The 23036-nt window shown below is 35.3% G+C and overlaps 1 protein-coding gene and 1 long non-coding RNA gene across 3 annotated transcripts in view; both read right to left on the bottom strand.

The window, feature by feature from the left end:
* The window catches only part of LOC110108736 (mitochondrial inner membrane protease subunit 2), a 67383-nt gene extending 44566 nt beyond the window's left edge, over positions 1 to 22817 (bottom strand). The window contains exons 1-3 of one of the 2 annotated variants that reach the window (XM_020839496.2): positions 22661 to 22817; positions 22411 to 22543; positions 8716 to 8885 (exon numbers count right to left, since the gene is read on the bottom strand). In XM_020839496.2, coding sequence (XP_020695155.1) covers positions 8716 to 8885; positions 22411 to 22482 — 242 coding nt within the window. In that variant the 5' untranslated portion in view covers positions 22483 to 22543; positions 22661 to 22817. Of the gene's footprint in view, positions 1 to 8715; positions 8886 to 22410; positions 22565 to 22660 lie in introns of both variants that reach the window. The other variant, XM_020839497.2, reaches the window with a different exon arrangement.
* LOC110108737 lies at positions 11904 to 12326 on the bottom strand. Its single transcript, XR_002304501.2, has 2 exons — positions 12241 to 12326; positions 11904 to 12138 (listed from the first exon to the last, which is right to left on the bottom strand). It is a non-coding gene; the product is annotated as an uncharacterized LOC110108737 (long non-coding RNA).
* Positions 22818 to 23036: the final 219 nt, after the last annotated feature.

Here is a 23036-nt window from a genome sequence, read left to right as displayed (position 1 = left end):
ATTAATTACTAATTCATTATAATTATAATCAATTAGTCATAATTTACTAATTAGTATTAATTAATTATTAGTTATAATTTTTTAATTAATAATAAGTAATTATTTATAGTTAATTATTTTCAATGATAATTAATTATAATTAATTAATTATGATTAGTTAATTAATTATTCTTAATTATAACTAATCGTTATTAATTATAATTAATTATAATTAACTATAATTAATAATAGTTATTATGATTAATAATAATTAATTATAAAAAATAAAATATTGATTCTTTTATCAATGCTTGCAACGGGCCGGCAAACCCCCAAGGCGCTCACGTAGCGTTGAGGGTGGGAAACTGGTGCGATGATTGCGACAATTTAAGGATCCATCTTCAATGCTAGCAATGAGCCGGCAAACCCCGAGGCGCTCAAGTAGCGTTGTAGGGCGGGAAACCGGTGCGGCGCTTGTGGCGAACGGGATAAAAAATACGTTTTTATTTTCTTCTTTATTTTTATTTAAGTACCCCCGAACCCCCACGTGGTGCAGAGGGGGAAAATTTGTGTTCTTTCAAACACATGTTTTCTTCTTATAATAAACAAACAAAAAAAACCCTTAAATGCTCACGTAGCGGGCAGGGATAAAAAAATATACATTTGCAACCACGGTGTCATTTTTGACACCTACCTGAAGCGCTCACGTAGCGTCGAGGTGAAAGGTTGCCTCTTGGTTTTTCCCCTAAATCGGGGAGACGCCGAGAGGCTGCCGAAATTTCATTTGAAAATACTGAGGACTTGGACAAATTAGAACTTGCACATCGAACTATACTTGAACAACAAAATAATGGACTATGCTTGGACTTGGACTAAACTTGAACTTGAAGTTGAACTGAAGCAGAGGACTCGGACCAGTATTTGGATATCAAATGAACTTAACCTGGGCATAATTTAAGACAAAATCAAACTTAATCAATTATGTCGAAAGGAATGAGAACTCGATTAAACTTATTTTGAACTCATTCTTGAACTTGCAAGTGAACTATAACGAAGATTTGAGTCAGAATATGATCTTGAACTCAAAACTTGTGAACATTAACATATTAAGTGCAAACTTGAACAAAAGATTCAAAATCAAGCTTAACCAAAAAGAGTTTGAATTCAAAGCATTGAACATTTGAACCCATTTTTGATCAAATGAGAACTATGACTTGGACATTATTTGGGCTTTGTTTGGACTATAAAGTGAGCTAAATCTTAATGAGCAAAATACTTAAGCCAACTTTGACCAAGAAATCTCTTGAATGGTCATAAAATGGCTTGAACTTTAAACGAATTTGAACTTGAATTCGAGCTTGGAGAGACCACCATGAACTCAAATGAATATGGAAAGCTTGAACTTGCCAAGATCACATGAGATTTATGAACTTGGCTGAACCAAATGAAAGGGACTTGCAACGAATATGTGATGAACAAGGACCAAATGCAGTTTATTTGCGATAAAAGAAAAGCAACAAGGTCTCAACTTGCAAGTGATGATAGAGACAACTACTAATATGTAATAAAGTATGTCATGATGATCGGAGAATAAGCATCAACATATAACATCACTAGGTCCATTACGATTGCTACGAATTATTCTCAAAGACAACAAAGAATTTGTGATCAATAGATTTTTGAATATGAATTTAAAAGCTCATATACCCAACCATGCAAGGAATAGAGTTGAAGAAGATATTTAAGGAAGAAGAATGAAGGGTGTACAATAAATAAAAATGTCCTTTGCATATCGTACACAAGTAAGAGTAGTATGATTGTAATACGGGCGAACAACTACAAAGGTCCACTATTCGCAAGTGTCGTACAAAGAGAAGTATGATAAATATGGCTCACCTATAAACTATAACAGTAGAGAAATTGCAAATACAAGGGATCCTCTGTGGACGTGGACATGCCACACATCATATCACAAGCAAGATACAGAGAAATTGTAGTAAAAGAAAGCATCTATGAACTGTATAACAAGGTGGCATAGCAACAAAGAGGCTTATCTCATATGTCTGAGATCTTTATTTTACTGAGATGTCTTTATGACGTGTCAAATTTTTTAATAATTGAAAAGGCAGAATTACAAGTCCGAAGCAGGAGACTCGTTAGTGCACTACGATTCACCTACAGAAAGTAACAAGTAGTGCACGACAGTCTACTTGTACAAAACATCAAACAACTGATCCAGAAGCTGCTACAACACGCCACCGGATCCACAACCTCCGTGCAAGCAGACAGAATGCGTCTACAAATACTTTCAAAATACTCCCGCACGTGCACAGTAGTTTGTATACACATAGAGACACTAAAAGGGGTAAATACAATCATAACCCGCATGGGCCCCGGCGAGCGTGTTATTGGTACACACGTGACGTCTAAGGGATGCTACGCGGGTTATCAAATTTTAAACCCGATCCTCCTTAGCAGGTAAAAAGGAGTCGACAGGATTTAATTATAAAATGCTCTCAAACCCATATAGGTCTCGGCGAGCGTATTATTAGTACACACGTGACGTCTAGGGATGCTGCGTGGATCAATAAGTGAATTCTAGTTCGAACCCGATCCTTCTATACGGGTCAATAGAAGTCGACAGGGTTCAAACAATCAAACAAGTATACGATGATGGTGACCGGTATATTTGTTTTAATACATTCATATTAGGCCTTCAAGGCCTATAATCAAGAGAATTCACTAATAAAGACATAGAACCTACGAAACCCGATCTTCTGTCAACAGCCAGACAGAGTCGACAAGGTTCAAGCCACAAAAGAGAAAAGACCTCATGAACAACCCGATGACGGCCGTGTTGAATGCAGATCTCAACCAGAGGGGTTTCTAAATATTTTCAAATGTCTCCCAAATGTCTAAAGTTCACAAATATTTCTCAAAATTCCACCCAAATATCCATTCAAAATCTAATACCCACAAAAATAAAAAATAAAAATCTTAAATCCAAAAATCCAAAAAAAAAATATTTAAAATTTGAAATCCAATCATCAAATGCTTAAATCAAAATCCATCCACCCTCCGCAACAGTTTGCCGGGGTGGACAAATATAAAATTTATTTTAGCTCACAAAAGAGCTAAATGCCTAGTCGAAAATATCACTATGATCCATTCTCAAATAATCTCCTGCTAGTAAGGACGTGGTACGTGTCCTCTAACCGGCGGTTCGCCACCAAATGGCACCGCAGGATAAACGGTTATGACCAAGGGCCCTCTAAACCGAGTGGTTTTGCTGCCAAATGGCACCACGAAATACTGGTTATGACCAGCGCCAATACGCTCCTTATTAGCATCAAATCCTTGAGAAATGAATCAATAGGATATGATCGATAGGGCACAAAGCTCTCTGTAAGCTAAGGTGGATTCAAATTTATCCTCTTAGGCAAACATTCACCCCCGGTCTACAAGGTCCCCTTGGACGAAGCAACCCATGGCTGCCAACAAGGATCCTTCTGTCAGGTTGGGTCGATTACCTCCTCTGACTAAGTAGACAGGGGACCATGATGGCCCGGGACGACGGAACCATGGAATCTTGATCGGATCCATCATCCATTCCCCACCATCCGCTTTAAGTGCTAGATGATGAAATTTCATATTTTAAATATCAAACTTTTCAATACTTTCCAAATTCCCAAATCCAAATCCACTTCTCCAATCTCAAATCCCATGCTGCTACTATATGCCAGATACCACGTATTTATACGTATCTGATCGAAGACTAGCCTTAATCGAAAGTTCTCTCTCGTGATCGGGAGGGGTAATTAATTATAGGGGCTTGCGCCTATAGGAAACCAGAACTCAGATCATAAAGTCCTCGCAAAATGAGGGCGAAATCTCTGGGTAGTGTCTTATCTACAAACTCATCTGCCTTCCAAAATTTACCCCGGAACATATTTAGTTAAAACTCCTTCACCGAATAAGAAGAAAAGCGCGGCGGGGAGGCCGGGGCCGAATTTTTGGAGCCCACAGCATTGAAGGATCGTTTTCTTCATTCTTCGTTTTCTTAATCATAGGCTCGATACCGGAACTCACTACCGCTCAGTACATGGTATTGCTCGGTACTGCTTAGTTATCAGTACCGCTCGGTATTGCTCGATACTCGGTACTGCTCGGTACTCGATACTGCTCCGTATTGCTCGGTACTGCTCGGTACCGGTACTGCTCGGTACTCGGTGCTGCTAAAAACTGCTAGGTATCGGAACTCGGTACTGCTCGGTATCGGAACTGCACTCGGTATCGCTTGGTACTACTCAGTACAAAGGGGTACTGAATGGTACCAAGCAGTACCGAGAAGATAGAGGAAACTTTAAAGCAACCCTTATAATAAAATTTTGTTCCGGGGGCGCCCCCTTGGACCCCCGGCATTGGGGCACACATCTATACTTTGAATTAAAAATTTTTATGTTTCAAATTCATGTGGATTGTTTTGTGTCGATCTTTTGTAAGATAATGAGCTCTAGTGGTGTACGAATTGAGTCTATTGATGGTCCATCAGAGACCAATATTGAAGATAACAAAGCTCTGCGGGGTTATGTGACAAAAATAGGTAAAATGTCAGAAGGGGGTCGCAATATTGCATTCAAATGCAATTTTTGTAATGCCACATACAAAGGATCATATTATAGAGTGAAAGCTCATTTGCTGAAGATTAGTGGTCATGGAATTAAAGTATGCCCGAATATAAGCTCATCACAAATTGCTGAATTGCAAAGAAAAATCAGTGAAGCTAAGCAAAGGAGTAAAAAAGAGTTTCCAAAACATATTCCACTTCCAAGCACTCATGCTTCATATCCTTCATCATCTTCTTCAATTAGAAGTGATGATAGTACTATTAATAAGGGGCCTTTTCGGATGGAAGGATTTGAACCAAAAAGAACAAAACATGTTGTAGATAGTGCTTTGGATAAAACATTTAATTTAAAAATGAGAGAACAACTAGATGGGGAATAGCTAGAATGTTTTACTCAGCTAAACTTTCTTTTAACCTAGCAAGAAATACACATTACAAGAATGTCTTTACCTATGCATGTAATAATAACCTTGCAAGATACGTGCCACCTGGATATAATGTCATTAGAACGAAGTTGTTGCAAAGAGAGAGGGATAATATTGAGAAGTTGCTTGAGCCTACTAGAGGAGTTTGGAAGGAAAAAGGAGTTACTTTAGTTTGTGATGGGTGGACAGATCCACAAAGAAGACCACTTATCAACTTCATGGCTGTAATAGAGAGCTATCCTATGTTTATCAAAACTGTAAACTGTGAAGGACAGTACAAGGATAAGTTCTTCATTTCTAATTTAATCAAAGAAGTTATCATGATGGTGAGGCCTTCTTTTTTTTTTTTTTTTTTTGATGTAATGCAAATTGCATTAAAAAAAGGAAATAACAACCTAATAACAAGCTAATTAAAGTAAACCTAAAGAATCACATTCCTCCTTCAAGCAAAACAAGAATGAAAGAGGAATATCATCAAAGCTAATGTCATCCCAAACAAAAGAACTCTTTAAAGCCAAATTAGCACAAACATCCGCTAATTTGTTACAATCTCTTTTTGTATAAGAAAACAAAACTTGTTTAAAATCAAGAAGGAAAGACAAGTTATCTTTAATGCACTTACTAACCTTCCAAGTCTTCATAGCCGATTGAAGAAGTTTTATAATATTATAGTTATCTCCTTCAATTATGATTCCTTGAGCTTCAAACATCCACTCACGGATGATGTCTTTTAAATAGAGAACCGCCATCAATTCAATTTGAGCAATGTCCCAATGCATGAGATTTACTCCGAAAGCTATAAGAAAACTTCCTTTCTCATCTCTTACAACACCACCGAATCCAGCAGCATTATTTGATAAAATAGAAGCATCTACATTTAATTTAATCCACCCGGTTGGAGGAGGATACCAAGAGCAAGACAGCTTTCGCTGATTAGGATCCCAGTTTTCTGGTAAAGGATTAATAAAATTGCTAACTGTAACAGTAGATACCACATTTGCTACCAAAGAATTGATTGAGTCTTCAATGCCATCATGAATCCATTTACATCTACTTTTTCATACAAGTCAAGTAGTTGTACAATACATATTAGCAGTGAGAGGATTCTTTCCTACAAGTTTCTTTAAGCCTTCCAAACATTCGTGTAGATTGACAAAAATAGGAATTTTGAACCCCCAGCTATTGAGCATTGAAATCACTTCTTGCAATCTCGAGCAGTTTCCTGCAATATGCCAATCATTTTCATCTTCTTTACATCCCCTCGGGCAGCCTGAGAAGTTACTCACTTTCCTTCTAACTAGAAAATCATTAGAAGGAATGGCATCACTATACAGTCTCAACCAAAAAAGCTCAACCTTCGGTCTTAACTTTAATTTTTTCATCCAATTCCATATAGCACTACCTTCATTTTTATCACCAAATGCTTGAAATGCCAAAGCAGCGATTGACTTTCCTGAAAATTTAGAATTGAGCTCAATTAGATCATACCCTCTATCGGCCTGAATTGGGATTTGAGTAATATGTTTCACCAGTTGATCCCCAAATATTAGTTGAATATGATCAGTATTACACTTTCCTTCCAAAATAAAATAACTGAGCTTGTATTCATTTGGTGGGGCCTTCAAACATCATCCAAATCATTACTGATACTACACCTGTTTGTAGAGCTGCAGGTCTTCTTGTAGAGCAAGCCTATCCTCATATTTTCTGGACACCATGTGTTGTGCATACACTTAATCTTTCCTTGAAGAATATTTGTGCAGCTAAGAATACCGAGGCAAACGAAATCACCTATAATGAATGTCATTGGATAACAGTGATTGCTGGAGATGCAGTTGTAATTAGGAATTTTATTATGAATCACTCCATGAGACTCTCTATATTTAATGATTTCTCTAATTTGAAGATGCTTGTTGTTGCTGAAACTCGATTTGCCTCAGTTACAGTGATGTTGAGAAGATTCAAAAAAATAAAAAATATTCTTCAAGCTATGGTGATCAGTGACAAATGGTCCTGTTATAAGGAAGATGATGTTGGAAAGGCTAGATATATAAAGGAGAAGCTTTTAGATGATTTATGATAGGATGAGATTGAATACATCATAAATTTCACATATCCAATTTATGAGATGTTGAGAGAGATGATACAGATAAGTCTTGTTTACATCTCATTTATGAGATGTGGGATTCAATGCTTGCCAAAGTATAAGAAATTATATATAGACATGAGAGGAAGGCACTTCATGAAGACTCAAGCTTCTGGATGTTATTTATGCTATTCTAAAAGATATGTGGAGCAAAAGTAATACACCTTTACATTGCTTGGCACACTCACTAAATCCCAAGTAAATTTCAACATTTTTCATTATTAATTAACAATTTGTTGTTTAGTAATTTCAACATTTTTTCATTATTTCATTTTAATATTTTTTAAAAATATTCAACAAAAGAATGGCTTCCAGAGGATCCTCAAAGAGTTTCTCCACAGAAAGATTTATAAATTTCAAATATGAGGAAGATATGTTTGAAGCGTTATTTTCCAAATGAGGAGGAGAGAAGAAGTGTCAATATTGAGCTTGTTAATTTTTTTGTTATTTAGAGGACTTTGGTGACCAAGAGTCATTGCGTGATAGGTGGAGAATTGATCTGAAAATGTTGTGGATTATACATGGAGCTTCAGCACCTCTACTTCAAACAATCGCCATAAAATTGCTTGGCCAAGTTTCATCCTCATCCTGTTGTAAAAGAAATTGGAGCACATACTCGTTTATCCAATCAATGAAGAGAAATAAAATTATTCCACAACGAGCTGAAGATTTAGTTTATGTGCATACAAACCTTCGACTTCTCTCAAGGAAAACTCTAACTTATATGGAATGAGACAATAGGATATGGGATGTTGCTGGAGATGGATTTGAATCTCTTGAGGATATGGGAATATTAGAAATTGCTAATCTTTCACTTGATGAGCCTGAATTAGAAGCTATGATATTTATTGAAGATGATATAGAAACTCAAAGACAAACCACTGAAGAAGCTAATCCTATCATTCCTTCTATTGAATAGTTGAAATTTCATGTGCTGGACAATTTATCTTCTTGTTTTTGTTGTTGTACTAGACATTTAAATATTTAATGCTTACTTTTATTTCAATTTTTTTTTTGTCATTTCAAATATTACACTTTGATTAATTTCTTAATTTTTATGTATTATTTATATATTATAATGTCATATCCGCGCCGTATCCGTATCCTGTAATTTTAAGAATTGGCGTGTTCCGTATCCGTATCGTGTCGTATCCGTATCGCCGTATCCGTATCGGTGCAACATAGATTATAAAACAAAATAGTTAACAGTTTTTTATTATTTTCCCATAAGTTTGAAATCTTACGCTTTAAACCAATAATCATGTGACTTCAGCAATAAGTAATAATCTAAATTTAAACTGCATAGTGTCCACTACATCCAAAAATATTTATTGAAGAGTCAAACCTTTCCAAATGCTTCAAAATTTTATAATCCAGAGCGGTTAGACATCTTTTTTAAGCTCTTGCGCTAACTAAGGTACTAGGCATACCAAGCGTCGATCAAGTGCAGGAAAAACAGAAAACACAGTAGCAAGTTAAAGCAAAATCATATGAGATCCCTGATAAGGCACAAAAACAAGGGAGGTGTAAGGGGATACGTTGGGACTGGATAGATCATTTTTCTAACAAGAAGATTTCCTCCTTCTGGTAATGTCGGCTCCATTTCTCGTCCTCTATGCCAGTGCAAGAAAGTTAGCTTTCCCTGGAAAAAACCTTTCCACACTGAATCATTGAACTGTTTTGCATTTATTTGTCCCATATGATAATTCTGCATGTAAAATAAGATAAAATTGAGGGCCTTTTGGCTTTCAGAAATGGAAATTTTAGCCATAAAGGAAGTTAAGTTCACGGTGTCAATATTGGGTAAAACTAAGCCAGAAATATAAGGAAATCACTTGAAACTAATTAAATTACACCCTCAAAAGATGATATAGAAAGATGTAGAGAACTAACTTAGTTACAATCAAAATGACAGGAATTTCATAGTATTTTCTATCATGCGTTCACCTAATAGAATTTTACTGCATGCATTAACATGTTTTAAATGTGCCAAACAAGGTGCGGAAGCAGAAAATAAAGGTCTTTCCTATAAGAACTACATATTTAAAGTGAGAAAATTCAGAAGTGATTACAACTACTCTAAAAAAATTATACAAGTATACCTGTGCTTTTAAATGACATTGCAATTGTAAAGCAACTGGGTCCTCTTAGAACAGAAGTTCATATGGTAGGTCTGATCTCAATGCTATAAGAAAAACATAGACCAAGATATTTATAAATGCTTAAACTAGTATTAATAACTGGTGAGATTGCCATCATTAAAAGATGCAGGCTTCTCCTTCATAAATCCAATTAAATTTGATAAATTATAATTAATATATATATAGAGTTGGTGGTGGAATCCTAATGTGCAAGAAAAAATTAAAAATAAGAAGCTTTGTTATAAAAATTGGTTTAATTTTAAAAATTCTGATAATTGGGAAATATATAAAGTGGCTCGTAAGGATGCTAAGAAAGCAATATGCGATGCAAAGGCATTAGCTTTTAGTGATTTATATAATAGATTAGATACTAAAGAGGGAGAAAGATATATGTATAAGTTAGCCAAACAAAGAGATAGGAGTAGTAAGGATTTAGTTCAAGTGAAGTGTATTAAAGATGAAGATCAAAAAATACTTTTCTTAGAAGATGATATTCAACAAAGATGGATGAGATATTTTGCTAAACTTTTTAATGAAGATTGTGAAAATAAGATTGACTATAGTGACCTTAACACCCTAAATGAAAATAAAGATTTATATTTTTATCGGCGTATTAGTAAAACTGAAGTTAGAGAGGCTTTAAAGAAAATGAAGGGTGGAAAAGCTGTTGGACCTGATGATATTCCAATAGAGGTGTGGAAATGCTTAGGAGATGAAGGAATTTCATGGCTTACTAAACTTTTTAATACTATTTTGAAGACTAAAAAGATGCCAGATGAGTGGAGAATGAGTGTATTAATTCCTATTTTTAAGAATAAAGGAATGCACAAGATTGTGCGAATTATAGAGGTATTAAGTTAATGTGTCATACTTTAAAACTATGGGAGCGAGTTTTGGAGCATAGGTTGCGGCGTGATACTAATGTTTCTCAAAATCAATTTGGATTCATGCCGGGTAGGTCGACTATGGAAGCCATACATTTATTAAGAGGTTTGATGGAGAAATATAGAGAAAATAAGGAGGATCTACATATGATATTTATTGATTTAGAAAAAGCATATGATAAAGTTCCAAGAGAAGTGCTATGGAGAGTTCTTGAAAAGAAAGGAGTCAATAATGCTTATATTCAAATCATTAAAGATATGTATGCAGGAGCTATTACTTGTGTTCAAACACAAGGTGGATTGACCAAGTATTTCCCTATTTCGGTTGGGTTACATCAAGGATCAGCCTTAAGCCCATATCTATTTGCTTTAGTCATGGATGTTCTCACTAGACATTTGCAAGATGATGTACCTTGGTGTATGCTTTTTGCTGATGATATTCTTCTTGTTGATAAGACTAGAGAGGGAATTGAAGGTAAACTTGAATTATAGAGGTCAACCTTAGAGTCTAAAGATTTTCGCTTGAGTAGATCTAAAACGAAATATATGGAGTGTAATTTTAGTAGTAATAGACCTACTGAAGGGATTGTGACTTTGGGCGATCAAGTCATTAATAAGAGTACACGTTTTAGATATCTTGGATCTATTGTTCAGAGTGATGGTGAAATAGATGAGGATAATATCAGCAGAATTCAAGTTGGATGGTTGAAGTGGAGGAATGCATCGGGCTTGTTATGTGATAGAAATGTACCCCTCAAACTTAAGGGAAAATTCTATAAGATGATAGTGAGGCCTGCAATGCTTTATGGTGCCGAATGTTGGCCATTAAAAGAGAAGCATAATACTAAGTTAAGTGTGACAGAGATGAGGATGCTCAGGTGGATGAGTGGCTTTACCCTTAGAGATAGGATACGAAATGAGCATATACGTGAAAAGGTTGGAGTAGCTCCAGTAGAAGATAAGATTAGAGAAAGTCGCCTTAGATGGTTTGGTCACATAAAAAGGCGGCCTTCCGACGACCCAGTTAAGAGAGTAGAGGTATTAGATTTGACTTATATTAAGAAAGGTAGGGGTAGACCTAAAAAGACCTGGTTAGAAAATATTAGGAATGACCTTTCTTTATTAGATTTAAACGAGAATTTGACTTTTAATAGGACACAATGGAGAAAAAGGATTCATGTAGCCGACCCCACGTAGTGGGATAAAGGCTTGATGTTGTTGTTGTTGTTGCAAATGTTCACTTGCGTGAGTGCCAAGCACCTTGGGCATTGAGTTCCATCTCTCTTTAACATCACCTAGCGCCTTTGACAATAATGATTAAATTTCCCCCTAGAGTCATAACCATTATGGACTAGGTCTAGTGAAGCCCAAGCCCAAGGTAGAAGGCTATCTAATATGGATCATTAAGGTATGGCAGGCTAGACTGAATATGTACGACCTCCTCCTGATCTATGATGCCACTGACCCAAAACTGAGTTGGTGTTCTTCTACAGATTTTATCCTTGGCTTGCTTGAGACAGTATTTTGGGAACATATCATTTGTTTCAACTCATAACTTTAACTGTCAACTGAAAAACCGAATTTCTTCATAGACAGTTTGGTTTCAGCAACAATTATTGGGTTTAGCTTAGGAAGAATCATAAAATTTCAGGCTTGTATCAACCAACACAGTTGTAATCTGGGCAGAGATCGCTCATACGATGCTTAAAATGGAAACAGCACATATCATCGAAAACAACAGAATAGACTTTTTGGTCAAAATGAGTTATGAAAAGTATTAGAGATGATTTTTTTTTATTAGATTTAGATGAGAATTTGACTCTTAATAGGACACAAGGAAGAAAAAGGATTCATAAGGCTAACCATATAGTGGGATAAAGATTTGACGTTGTTGTTGTTCAGCAAAATGAGTTATGACCTGATAATTTCAGCATATCTGCATACAGTCCCAAATCATTTGACCATTATACAATAAATATTCATGCTATCTACAAAATGAGAATGAAAGCAGGGTAAAAAGAAAGAAGAATTATCAAACCTGAAACCAATCAGCAAACAGATACGAATGCTTATTGTGCTTCAGCAGATGGTAATCCACATTCCCGTTTGATGGCTTCAATTATCATCAAATTCATCAAGTAGAGCCATGTGATTTGAGTCAATCGTAGAATGATCTTTGAGAATAACTTCATGCTCTTTTTGTAAATTCAAAAATTCCAATTTCAAGCTAGCATGTATTTTCTTAAGATTCCTATATGAAGCATGAATTTTTTCAGAAATTTCAAGATGTTGATCGTAGGAAAGTTCACATACCTCTTCTTGATCAAGATTATCATTTTCCGTTAAGCACAAGTTTATTGTCTCATCTTCTGGTTCCGTCTCCAATGAGTCTAATGCAAAATCTGCCCAAAATGCCTTTTAAAGTCTCTTTTTGTCTTTTCTAAACTTGAATTTCTCCTCACTCTTTTCCTTGCTTGTGTGCGTCTTAAGTAACTATCATCTCTCACGTGTCCGGGCTTCCTGCATTCATAACAAACCACATCAGACGATCCTTTAGAAAATTTGTTATCCTTACCTCTTCTCCAATTTTGATGATGTTTTTTTCTTCCTTAGAAAGCTTTTGAATTGCCTTGTGATAAAGGCCATGTCATCGCTCTCAGACCCAGAAGAATCAGAGTCAAATTTGTGCACTTTCAGTGCCACTATTTTCTCTTTCTTTTTCTCACATGCATCAAGATTTCTTTGATTCACCCCTTACTCATAAGAAATGAGTGAACCAAGTAAGTTATCAATCGAATAGGTGTTTAAATCCTTAGATTCAGTTATAGCTGTGATTTTAGCATTAAAAGAGGAAGGCAAGCATCATAAGATTTTGTTTAATTTTTCATAGTTTGAAAGTTATCTTCCTAGGGCATGCAAAGAAGTTACAATTTGAGTAAAGCATGTATATATATAAAAAATTGATTCAGAAGGTTTCATACAAAAAAGTTCATAGTCATGCAAGAGAATATTCAAATGAGATTGTTTAACTTCATTGGTTCCTTCATAAGTAATGCACAACTTATCCCAAATCTCTTTTCCAGTAGAGCAAGTAGAAACACACATGTAATCCTCAGATTTTAAAGCACAAAAAATAGTTCAAACACTTCACATTCAATTGAGCTTAATCTCTTTCATCGTTAGTCCATTCAGAAAAAGCAACTTTAGTTTTAATTCCATTAATTTCATGAGTAGGAGGAGAATATCCTTCTTTTATAAGCATCCACATGCCATAGACAGTTGATTGCAAAAAAGTAGACATGCAAGTTTTCTAAAAATCAAAAGGAAGGTTGTAAAACAAGGGAGGTCGTGTAATAGAATTTCCTTCAGTTGTATTATGATTATAATAACACTGCCGTTGCCAGGTCCCAAGTCCTGGATGAGAAAAGTGGAGGGTTGCGTTAGGTAGTCGACAGCCAGCGTAAAACTTGTCGAACAATAATGACATGAATCCTTTAAGAAATTGTGTTAATGCTAGGGCGTCCCCTGGAAGCGACGCGCTGTATGGCCTGAATACAGTGACAAGTGTGCAAGGGCCGCTGCACCGGCGCCCGGGTGCAGTGTTAAATAGGCAAGGGTTCCCACATCAAGGACGGATGTGGGCAAAGAAGCTAGTCCATGATACTAAAATTAAAATAGGAACTTGGAATATAGGTTCCCTTACAGGAAAATTAATGGAATTAATAGATATTATGATTCATAGGAAGTTAAATATTTTGTGCATTCAGGAAACTAAATGGGTTGGAGATAAGGCTAAGGAAATTGATAGTTTAGGATTTAAACTTTGGTATTCGGGTAGGAGTCGTACTAGAAATGGTGTAGGTGTTATTATAGATAAGAGTTTAAAGGATAATGTTATAAAAATTAATAGGATTGGAGATAGAATTATAGCTTTAAAGATTGTTGTTGATGATAAGATTGTTAATATTATAAGTGCTTATGCTCCTCAAGTAGGTTTGGATATGAGTTCTAAATTAAATTTTTGGAATGACTTAGAAGAATTAATACAAAATATACCTCTTGAAGAAAGAGTTTTTATTGGAGGAGATTTAAATGGACATGTTGGTAGAGAGGTAGATGATTTTAAAAGCATTCATGGTGGCCATGGATTTGGAACGACGAATGAAGGTGGCAAGACCATATTGGATTTTTGTTTAGCTTATAATTTTTTAATTGCTAATACCTTTTTTAAGAAAAGGAATGAGCATCTCATCACTTATAAAAATGGATATAGTACAACCCAGATTGACTATTTTCTTATTAGAAAATTAAATCGTTTAGATTGCAAAGATTGTAAAGTTATTCCGAGTGAAAATTTATGTACCCAACATCGATTATTAGTTTTGGACTTTAAGATAAAGGGGCATAAAATAAAAAATAAAGTAAAACAATTTTCTAGGATTAAATGGGGGCATTTAAAGAATATTAACAAAAATATTTTTGGAAATAAGATTTTAGATCTTAAGATTTTGTCTGTGCATGAGGATGCTAATATTATGTGGGAAAAAGTGGCTAGTGATCTTAAGAATATTGCAAAAGATGTCCTTGGAGTATCAAAGGGAAAAGCTCCCAATAGTAAAAATAGTTGGTGGTGGAATCCTAATGTGCAAGAAAAAATTAAAAATAAGAAGCTTTGTTATAAAAATTGGTTTATTTTTAAAAATTCTGATAATTGGGAAATATATAAAGTGGCTCGTAAGGATGCTAAGAAAGCAATATGCGATGCAAAGGCATTAGCTTTTAGTGATTTATATAATAGATTAGATACTAAAGAGGGAGAAATATATATGTATAAGTTAGCCAAACAAAGAGATAGGAGTAGTGAGGATTTAGTTCAAGTGAAGTGTATTAAAGATGAAGATCAAAAAATACTTTTCTTAGAAGATGATATTCAACAAAGATGGATGAGATATTTTGCTAACCTTTTTAATGAAGATTGTGAAAATAAGATTGACTATAGTGACCTTAGCACCCTAAATGAAAATAAAGATTTCTGTTTTTATCGGCGTATTAGTAAAACTGAAGTTAGAGATGCTTTAAAGAAAATGAAGGGTGGAAAAGCTGTTGGACCTGATGATATTCCAATAGAGGTGTGGAAATGCTTAGGAGGAAGGAATTTTTGGCTTACTAAACTTTTTAATACTATTTTGAAGACTAAAAAGATGCCAGATGAGTGGAGAATGAGTGTGTTAATTCCTATTTTTAAGAATAAAGGTGATGTACAAGATTGTGCGAATTATAGAGGTATTAAGTTAATGTGTCATACTTTAAAACTATGGGAGCGAGTTTTGGAGCATAGGTTGTGGCGTGATACTAATGTTTCTCAAAATCAATTTGGATTCATGCCGGGTAGGTCGACTATGGAAGCCATACATTTATTAAGAGGTTTGATGGAGAAATATAGAGAAAATAAGGAGGATCTACATATGATATTTATTGATTTAGAAAAAGCATATGATAAAGTTCCAAGAGAAGTGCTATGGAGAGTTCTTGAAAAGAAAGGAGTTAATAATGCTTATATTCAAATCATTAAAGATATGTATGCAGGAGCTATTACTTGTGTTCAAACACAAGGTGGATTGTTCAAGTATTTCCCTATTTCGGTTGGGTTACATCAAGGATCAGCCTTAAGCCCATATCTTTTTGCTTTAGTCATGGATGTTCTCACTAGACATTTGCAAGAGGATGTACCTTGGTGTATGCTTTTTGCTGATGATATTCTTCTTGTTGATAAGACTAGAGAGGGAGTTGAAAGTAAACTTGAATTATGGAGGTCAACATTAGAGACTAAATGTTTTCACTTGAGTAGATCTAAAACGGAATATATGAAGTGTAATTTTAGTAGTAATAGACATAGTGAGGGGATTGTGACTTTGGGCGATCAAGTAATTAATAAGAGTACACGTTTTAGATATCTTGGATCTATTGTTCAGAGTGATGGTGAAATAGATGGGATATTATCAGCAGAATTCAAGTTGGATGGTTGAAGTGGAGGAATGCATCGGGCCTGTTGTGTGATAGAAAAGTACCCTCAAACTTAAGGGAAAATTCTATAAGATGGTAGTGAGGCCTGCAATGCTTTATGGTGCTAAATGCTGGCCACTAAAATAGAAGCATAATACTAAGTTAAGTGTGGCAGAGATGAGGATGCTCAGGTGGATGAGTGGCTTTACCCTTAGAGATAGGATACGAAATGAGCATATACGTGAAAAGGTTGGAGTAGCTCCAGTAGAAAATAAGATTAGAGAGAGTCGCCTTAGATGGTTTGCTCACATAAAACGGCGTCCTTCCAATGATCCGGTTAGGAGAGTAGAGGTATTAGATTTGACTTATGGTAAGAAAGGTAGAGACAGACCTAAAAAGACTTGGTTAGAAAATATTAGGAATGACCTTTCTTTATTAGATTTAAATGAGAATTTGACCTTTAGTAGAACACAATGGAGAAAAAGGATTCATGTAGCCGACCCCGCGTAGCGGGATAAAGGCTTGATGTTGTTGTTGTTGTATTTGCCATAAAATAATTCATAATCCATATTCTGAAAGCCTATATTATTGCTAAGGGTTTTAAGGAGCCAAAAAGGCAGGGCGAGGGCGAAGGTTTTGTGGAGGGCAATTCCACTGATCTCTAACACTTTAAGCAACAATTTCATAGAGCATAGCTGGGACTATAATGAGGACAAAAATACCTACATGGATGCATGTACCCATTCTTTTGTTTGCCAAACTTGTATCTCTTGATCAAGGTTGATCACTTGGATATGTTAATACAGTTTGAACTCTCCTCTTCATCCAAAGGATCTCACCATCACAAATTTTACAGAAATTTTAGAATAGCACAAAAGATTTGAGAAGATTATCAAGATTCCTTAAGATCCCCAAGGGTATCTAGAACTGAAAAGAATATCTGTAATGGAGTTAATTAAATCAAGCCCCTAAAAATATTCAAAGAGGGGGTAACACTATCCAATGAAATTCAATTTTTTATTTGCTAAAAGGGATACATGTTTACGGATTTCTTCATGAAAATAGTGACCCATGCTATCCACAGTACTTAGCAAGCCACCGAGGAGGAATTCAAGAAAACTTTAATACTTAAGGAGTAGTTCCTATTTTCATGTTCATTTCCAGGTTTCTACCCTAAATTAGCTATTAATGTGGATTTAGGTCCCATTTTTAAGCAAGTTAGAATTTTAGGCATTCCTCCAAATTGGCCAGCTCTCCCAGCACCGAAACCAAGGCAAGCTTGCACCCTCTTTCATTTATTGCTATCTGCCAACACTCCCTAGAGGGGAAACTGAGGTAACTAGCCCTTCTGCTCACTATGGCCATCGGCTATAAGCATCCAGAGAAAGAACTGGGCCTATTCTCCTCTTCTCCTATTTGATTCTTTGCCGAAACAGCAACTCTCCTTATTATTAGTCTAGAATCAGAAAATCATAGGTAGAGTAGCAAGAGTTCACAAGAAGAATACCTAAAGCTCTCAGGCGGAAGAGAAAAAAGGGATTTTGAGATGACATCTAAAAAAACTAATAGCTTCCTCATGTTTCTATGATAATATTTTCCATATTATTCCGCAAATTTAAGATTATTCACTGTGTTTTGCCAATCATTAGTGTGCAGTTACCTATTTACCCATGGTGGGCTTTCTCATTTAATTATTTTATTAACTTGGTAAGAAGCCCTAAACTATAAGGAAGCCTTTTTTTTTTCCAGTGAAACTATAAGGAAGCCTTCTTTGATCTAATTATATTACTTTAGGTAATATTAGGTTGAGATGCATGCATCTCTCAAACATAGTGTAAATAGGTGATACAATATTACAAATCCGCACCTAAAGACTCCCTCAAATCCACTTAAAATATTTTGGACATCAATTCTATCCGGGTGATTTTGGATCAAGTTTGGTATCAAATCATTGTTCTTGTATGATAAAGGGATTAAATTTCAAAATAATCCCTCAACCATTCATATATGGACATTTTAATCCCAAAGTAATGTTGCTCTAATTTAGTCCCTCAACTATACAAATTTAATCTAAAATGATCCTTTAGAGACTAAATGAGGATCAATTTTGTAAAGTCGAGAGACAAACAAAAATGGGATCTATTTTTTATCACAATTACAGCATGAGGGATTATTTTTATTCAATTTAGTATAGTTGAGGGACTAATTGGGGTAGCATGATATTATGAGACTAAATTGCCCATACACAAATAGTTTGAGGATTATTTTGGGATTTTTTATATAATAAAGTGAGTAAAATAGAATGATAAACCAATACAACCTTTAACAACCACGAAACCATAGAGGTAAAGGAACTAATAACCATGAGAGGAGATATCAATGTAACAAACTAGATTGATGTTAGATTTACAATAATTTAAAAAGTATTCACAACATGATGGAACAAATGGCTCAACAACAAGCATCAATGTCTCAAAAACAAAGAGAAGATTCTTCCACTAACCATGACAGAGGCCCTCAAATTCCTATGGGCAATGATGAAGAATGGAAAGAAAAGCCAAAAGATGAAAGAGACTAACCACTACTTAGACACTCACCTCCTTTCAAGGTGGATGGAAAACTAGAGTTATCAACCTTCAAGGGAATAATGGATGGTGATGTGGTTAACAATTAGTTAAAAATCATCAACTAGTACTTCCCCTTTTGCATGCACATTAGCACAAGAAAATTCATTTTTTCGATAGAAAATGTCAGTCCAAGAACTTACCTGTTAGAATTCAACATCCTTATATCATGACAAGAATGGCATGGACACGATTTAAAAGACAATTGAAATTCAAATTTTATCCCATCATTTGTGAAAAGAACAAATGGATCTTATGGGAAAAACTAAGAGATAGAGATATGAAAAGTCAATTCAATAGTACCATGGTTTAAAATTGCGCAATAAGAGGCGCGCCTCAGCACAATTTTAAACTTTTAAGCCTCAAAGCCTACACAATGAGAGCTAGCATTGAGGCGTACACCTCAAGTTCACTGAGGCACACCTTGAGGCCCGCCTAGCCTCATGTTTTAGAGTCGTCTGCTTCTTAAAATAAAAAAACCCTAACCTAATATATATCTATTCGGATCGGCCCACACCCCCGTGCGTCTTTGGTCATTCCGAACCAAAACTAGGTTTATTCTCCCTTCTTCTTCGAGCAACATTTTCCCCTCTTCCTGAGTTCCTTCCATTCGACTAGCATCGGCTTCCTTCCAACGTGAGTTGCTCTTCGCCTATTGCTTGGAGTTCTCGTCTACCGCGAGTTGGGCTAGAGTCTCCTTCGACCGATCGTTGAATGCTCTTCTTCTTCGTGGTTCCATCTATCACCTTATTGTGAAATACAAGATCAGACCGTTCTTCCATAAGGACCTCCATATTCTGCTTAGGAAGATTCCGCAATCGATCTGTCTGCTCGGTATCACTCGGTATCATTAGGTACATGCTTGGTACCACTAAGTACATGCTCGGTACCGCTCGGTCCATGCTCGGTACCGCTTGATACATGCTCAGTACCGCTCGATATTTTTCCATACAAATGACTTACGAACTTTAAAAATAAACAGAACTTCAAAATTACTTCAAACAATAAAAATTTGTTCCGAGGGCACTGGCCCCAGAAATCCCCGCAAGGGCGCTGTCCCTTGACCCCGTGAACTAGGTCGAACCCTGCCAGGGGCAACTCCCCCCTGGACCCCCTGTTGACCGGCATATTGTTATATTCATCATCTTTAGTAATAATTGTTAGTGTTAGTATGCTTATCCATGAGTGCATGCTTTGTATTGTTCATGAACAACATCGTACCTCAACATGAAGCTTGATAAAAGTACAATTCATGTTCGATAGAGAGTACGTAACTAAGCAGGTTAAAAACTTGATTAATGTTTGATTCTAAAAATGAACATACCTATTATAAATATTTTATATTTATCATAATTTAATGATATGGTAAGTATAAATAATAAATTTTAAAATTAGATAAATATTATAGTATATATTAATTAAAATAAATCATAAATATCTTGCATAATTTAATTACAATTATTTTTTATTTTATAATATTATTTAGTTGTATGTGATAAAATAGAAGAGAGGCACATGCTTGTTTGTGAAATATTTGTGAATGTGCTTATTTGATTATTTAAACCCTCTCGTTAGAGTAGCTTGAAAATAACAGCTAGATATGTTCGTGAACATTCTCATTTGGTAATTCGAAAACACTCATTAGACATGTTCACAAACAGGTTTGAGGCAATTTCTTGTTAGTAGCTCGATAACGTTCGTTTGTTAAGTTAATGAATATCTAGAAGTAGAGCTCATTAATAGCTCGATAAAGCTCATTTGTTAAAAGCATGATAAGCACAAAATGAACCAAATATGAATCAAACACAAATTAAACATGAGCATCCATTAATTTAAACGAGTCAAGCTCGAACACGAACAAGAAAACTAAAATTGAGCTCGAACCGAGCTTGAACAAGTGAAAATAAACTAACTCAAACATGAACAAGCACCTTCTTGATTCTGCTCGATACATTTGCAACCCTAGATGAAGACCCCATTGTAGTCATTGCTACTACTGGAGCCATTAAATAGTTAATCTTTAAAAATTACAAACTAAAAAGAGGATAAAACAAGGAAGTCAAGAAAACTCATACTAATACAAAAGGGACATTATCATAAAAAATATAATACTAAGTAGAAAAAACCAAAAGTTGTGTTAATAGCTATAAATACTAATAAGTTGTGATATGACATTTACAAGCTCAACGTAATGGTTAAGAATCATTAGTGAAAGATGATTACTAGCAAAATGTAATAGTTAGAATTTTTTCTATATAGGTTTAATCAAAATTATTGGAATTGCCAATCAAACATCACCCTGAGGTGTATTAGGACTCTTTTCTTTTAATGCTATTGCTATGTGCATCTTTCAAAAAAAAAGGGTTAGTAAGAGCCAATGATTCCAATAGGAATAACCACTTGCTATAAATCACCCATTCAAAATAAACAAGGGTTTAACATTAACAATATAATTGGATTTAAAAACTTATAAGCGTGATGTGGATAACTTCATTCTCAACCGTTGATTGATAAGCCATGGCTATCATATGATGATTTTCTTGTTAGGCCATTGTTTCCCTCATCCAATGAACTTCTCAAAGAGCAGAATTGGGTAAATTAGAATGCATTTGTATCCTAGAAATCTCCTGTTTCTTTGTTAAGTCGACCCTAAAATTTTTTGCTATGGATATGGAGAAACTAATTTCACAAGGAGAATAGGTCTCATTTGGATAAAATCCATCTGACAAGTGCAATGTGAAGCATGTTTTAGATGGTTTGTGAAACAGACGACTAAATTGCAGCATATAAAACCATACCTTCTCAATACAAATTTCAGTTCATGCACTGCTTAAGATATTCATATCGATGAACAGTTCATATCATATAAGAAACTTAAATAAGTGGGCATTGAATACTTTTAGTAGAAGCAAAAGATGTCATGATGGCAACAGTTACTGCAAGACAAAACAGCAAGTGAGTTCCGTGGAAGTAGGAGGAACTTCGATCCATCGTCCTTTCAATGTCTTGATTAAAAACCAAAACATGCATTAGAAACCACAATAACCGTGTTCATACCCTCAATCAATGACCCCCACTTTTACGTTCACTAAAAATTAATCTATTATGGGAAGTTATACAGTTAGCTCCGTTTGGAACATGGAGCCCTGATTCCTTGTAACTAGCCAAAAGGTAGCAATTGGCAATATACAAACAATTTATAAAAGAGGGTATAGACCTTTGCAGCAAATTATGCATACTTAAACAAGCAAAGCACAAGCAGAAATCCATACATATTCCCAAAAGCAGAAAGAAAACCAGCTAAAAATAATAATAATAATAAACACACACAATAAAAAGCCAAGCGCGGCCTATCCCGCGAATATAAATCCCCAGCAAAGGCCAGCAATGTGGAAGCAAAGAATCAGAAAGGGCAGGAAACAGAGAAGAGTAAGACCATCAAAATTCGTCAAAAAATTAAAAATAAATTTTAAAAATACAAATAAAAGGACCAGAAACAGATCTTGAATCAGAAAGCATAATCAAATATATCTATCCTACTCGGCATAGACCAATTAGGAAGGTTGGGAAGAGGAGCCTACCTTCCAGCTGATGTAGACGGAGTACTCGAACTTAATTACAGCATAGCGAAGCCAAGTCGAAAAGGCAACCATTGCAGGTTCGCAATTTTGCCGTCTGCTTAGCTTAAAACTACCCGACGCACCGCGGGGCGTCCTGCAACAGTTTCGCGATATGCTTTTCAAGCGCATAAGTATTTGCGAGAAGTTGAAAACGAGATAACATAACTTTGTACAGAAAAATCAAATTCGTTTAAGCAGATTTCATACATACCACAAAACGAAATCAAATCACTCACGAGAACCTAATAATTTACATTCCTCAAGCACCTCTCCTGCTCTCCTACGTAGCCAGTGATGGTTCTTTCCCAAATTCTTAGCCTCTTCGTCTCATATAGATTAGAGCTGACAGGAATTGGTGAGTACATTGAGATTACAGAAAATTAAATTATCTGAGAGCATATAATGATTAGAGATTTAGAAGATTAAATTTTATTTTTATTATTTATTTATAGAATTAAATGGGCTATAAAGAAATTATATATAAAAGAAAATGTAAAAATAATACGTGATATAATTATTATAGATTGGCAAAAACACCTAAACTATATCATATATACCTGGATCTCTTCTTTGACTTGCCCCCCTCC

The sequence above is a fragment of the Dendrobium catenatum genome, unplaced genomic scaffold, assembly GCF_001605985.2.
Source record: "Dendrobium catenatum unplaced genomic scaffold, ASM160598v2 fragScaff_scaffold_675, whole genome shotgun sequence".
NCBI classification, from domain to species: domain Eukaryota; kingdom Viridiplantae; phylum Streptophyta; class Magnoliopsida; order Asparagales; family Orchidaceae; genus Dendrobium; species Dendrobium catenatum.
This window is presented reverse-complemented; position numbering and strand designations above follow the sequence as displayed.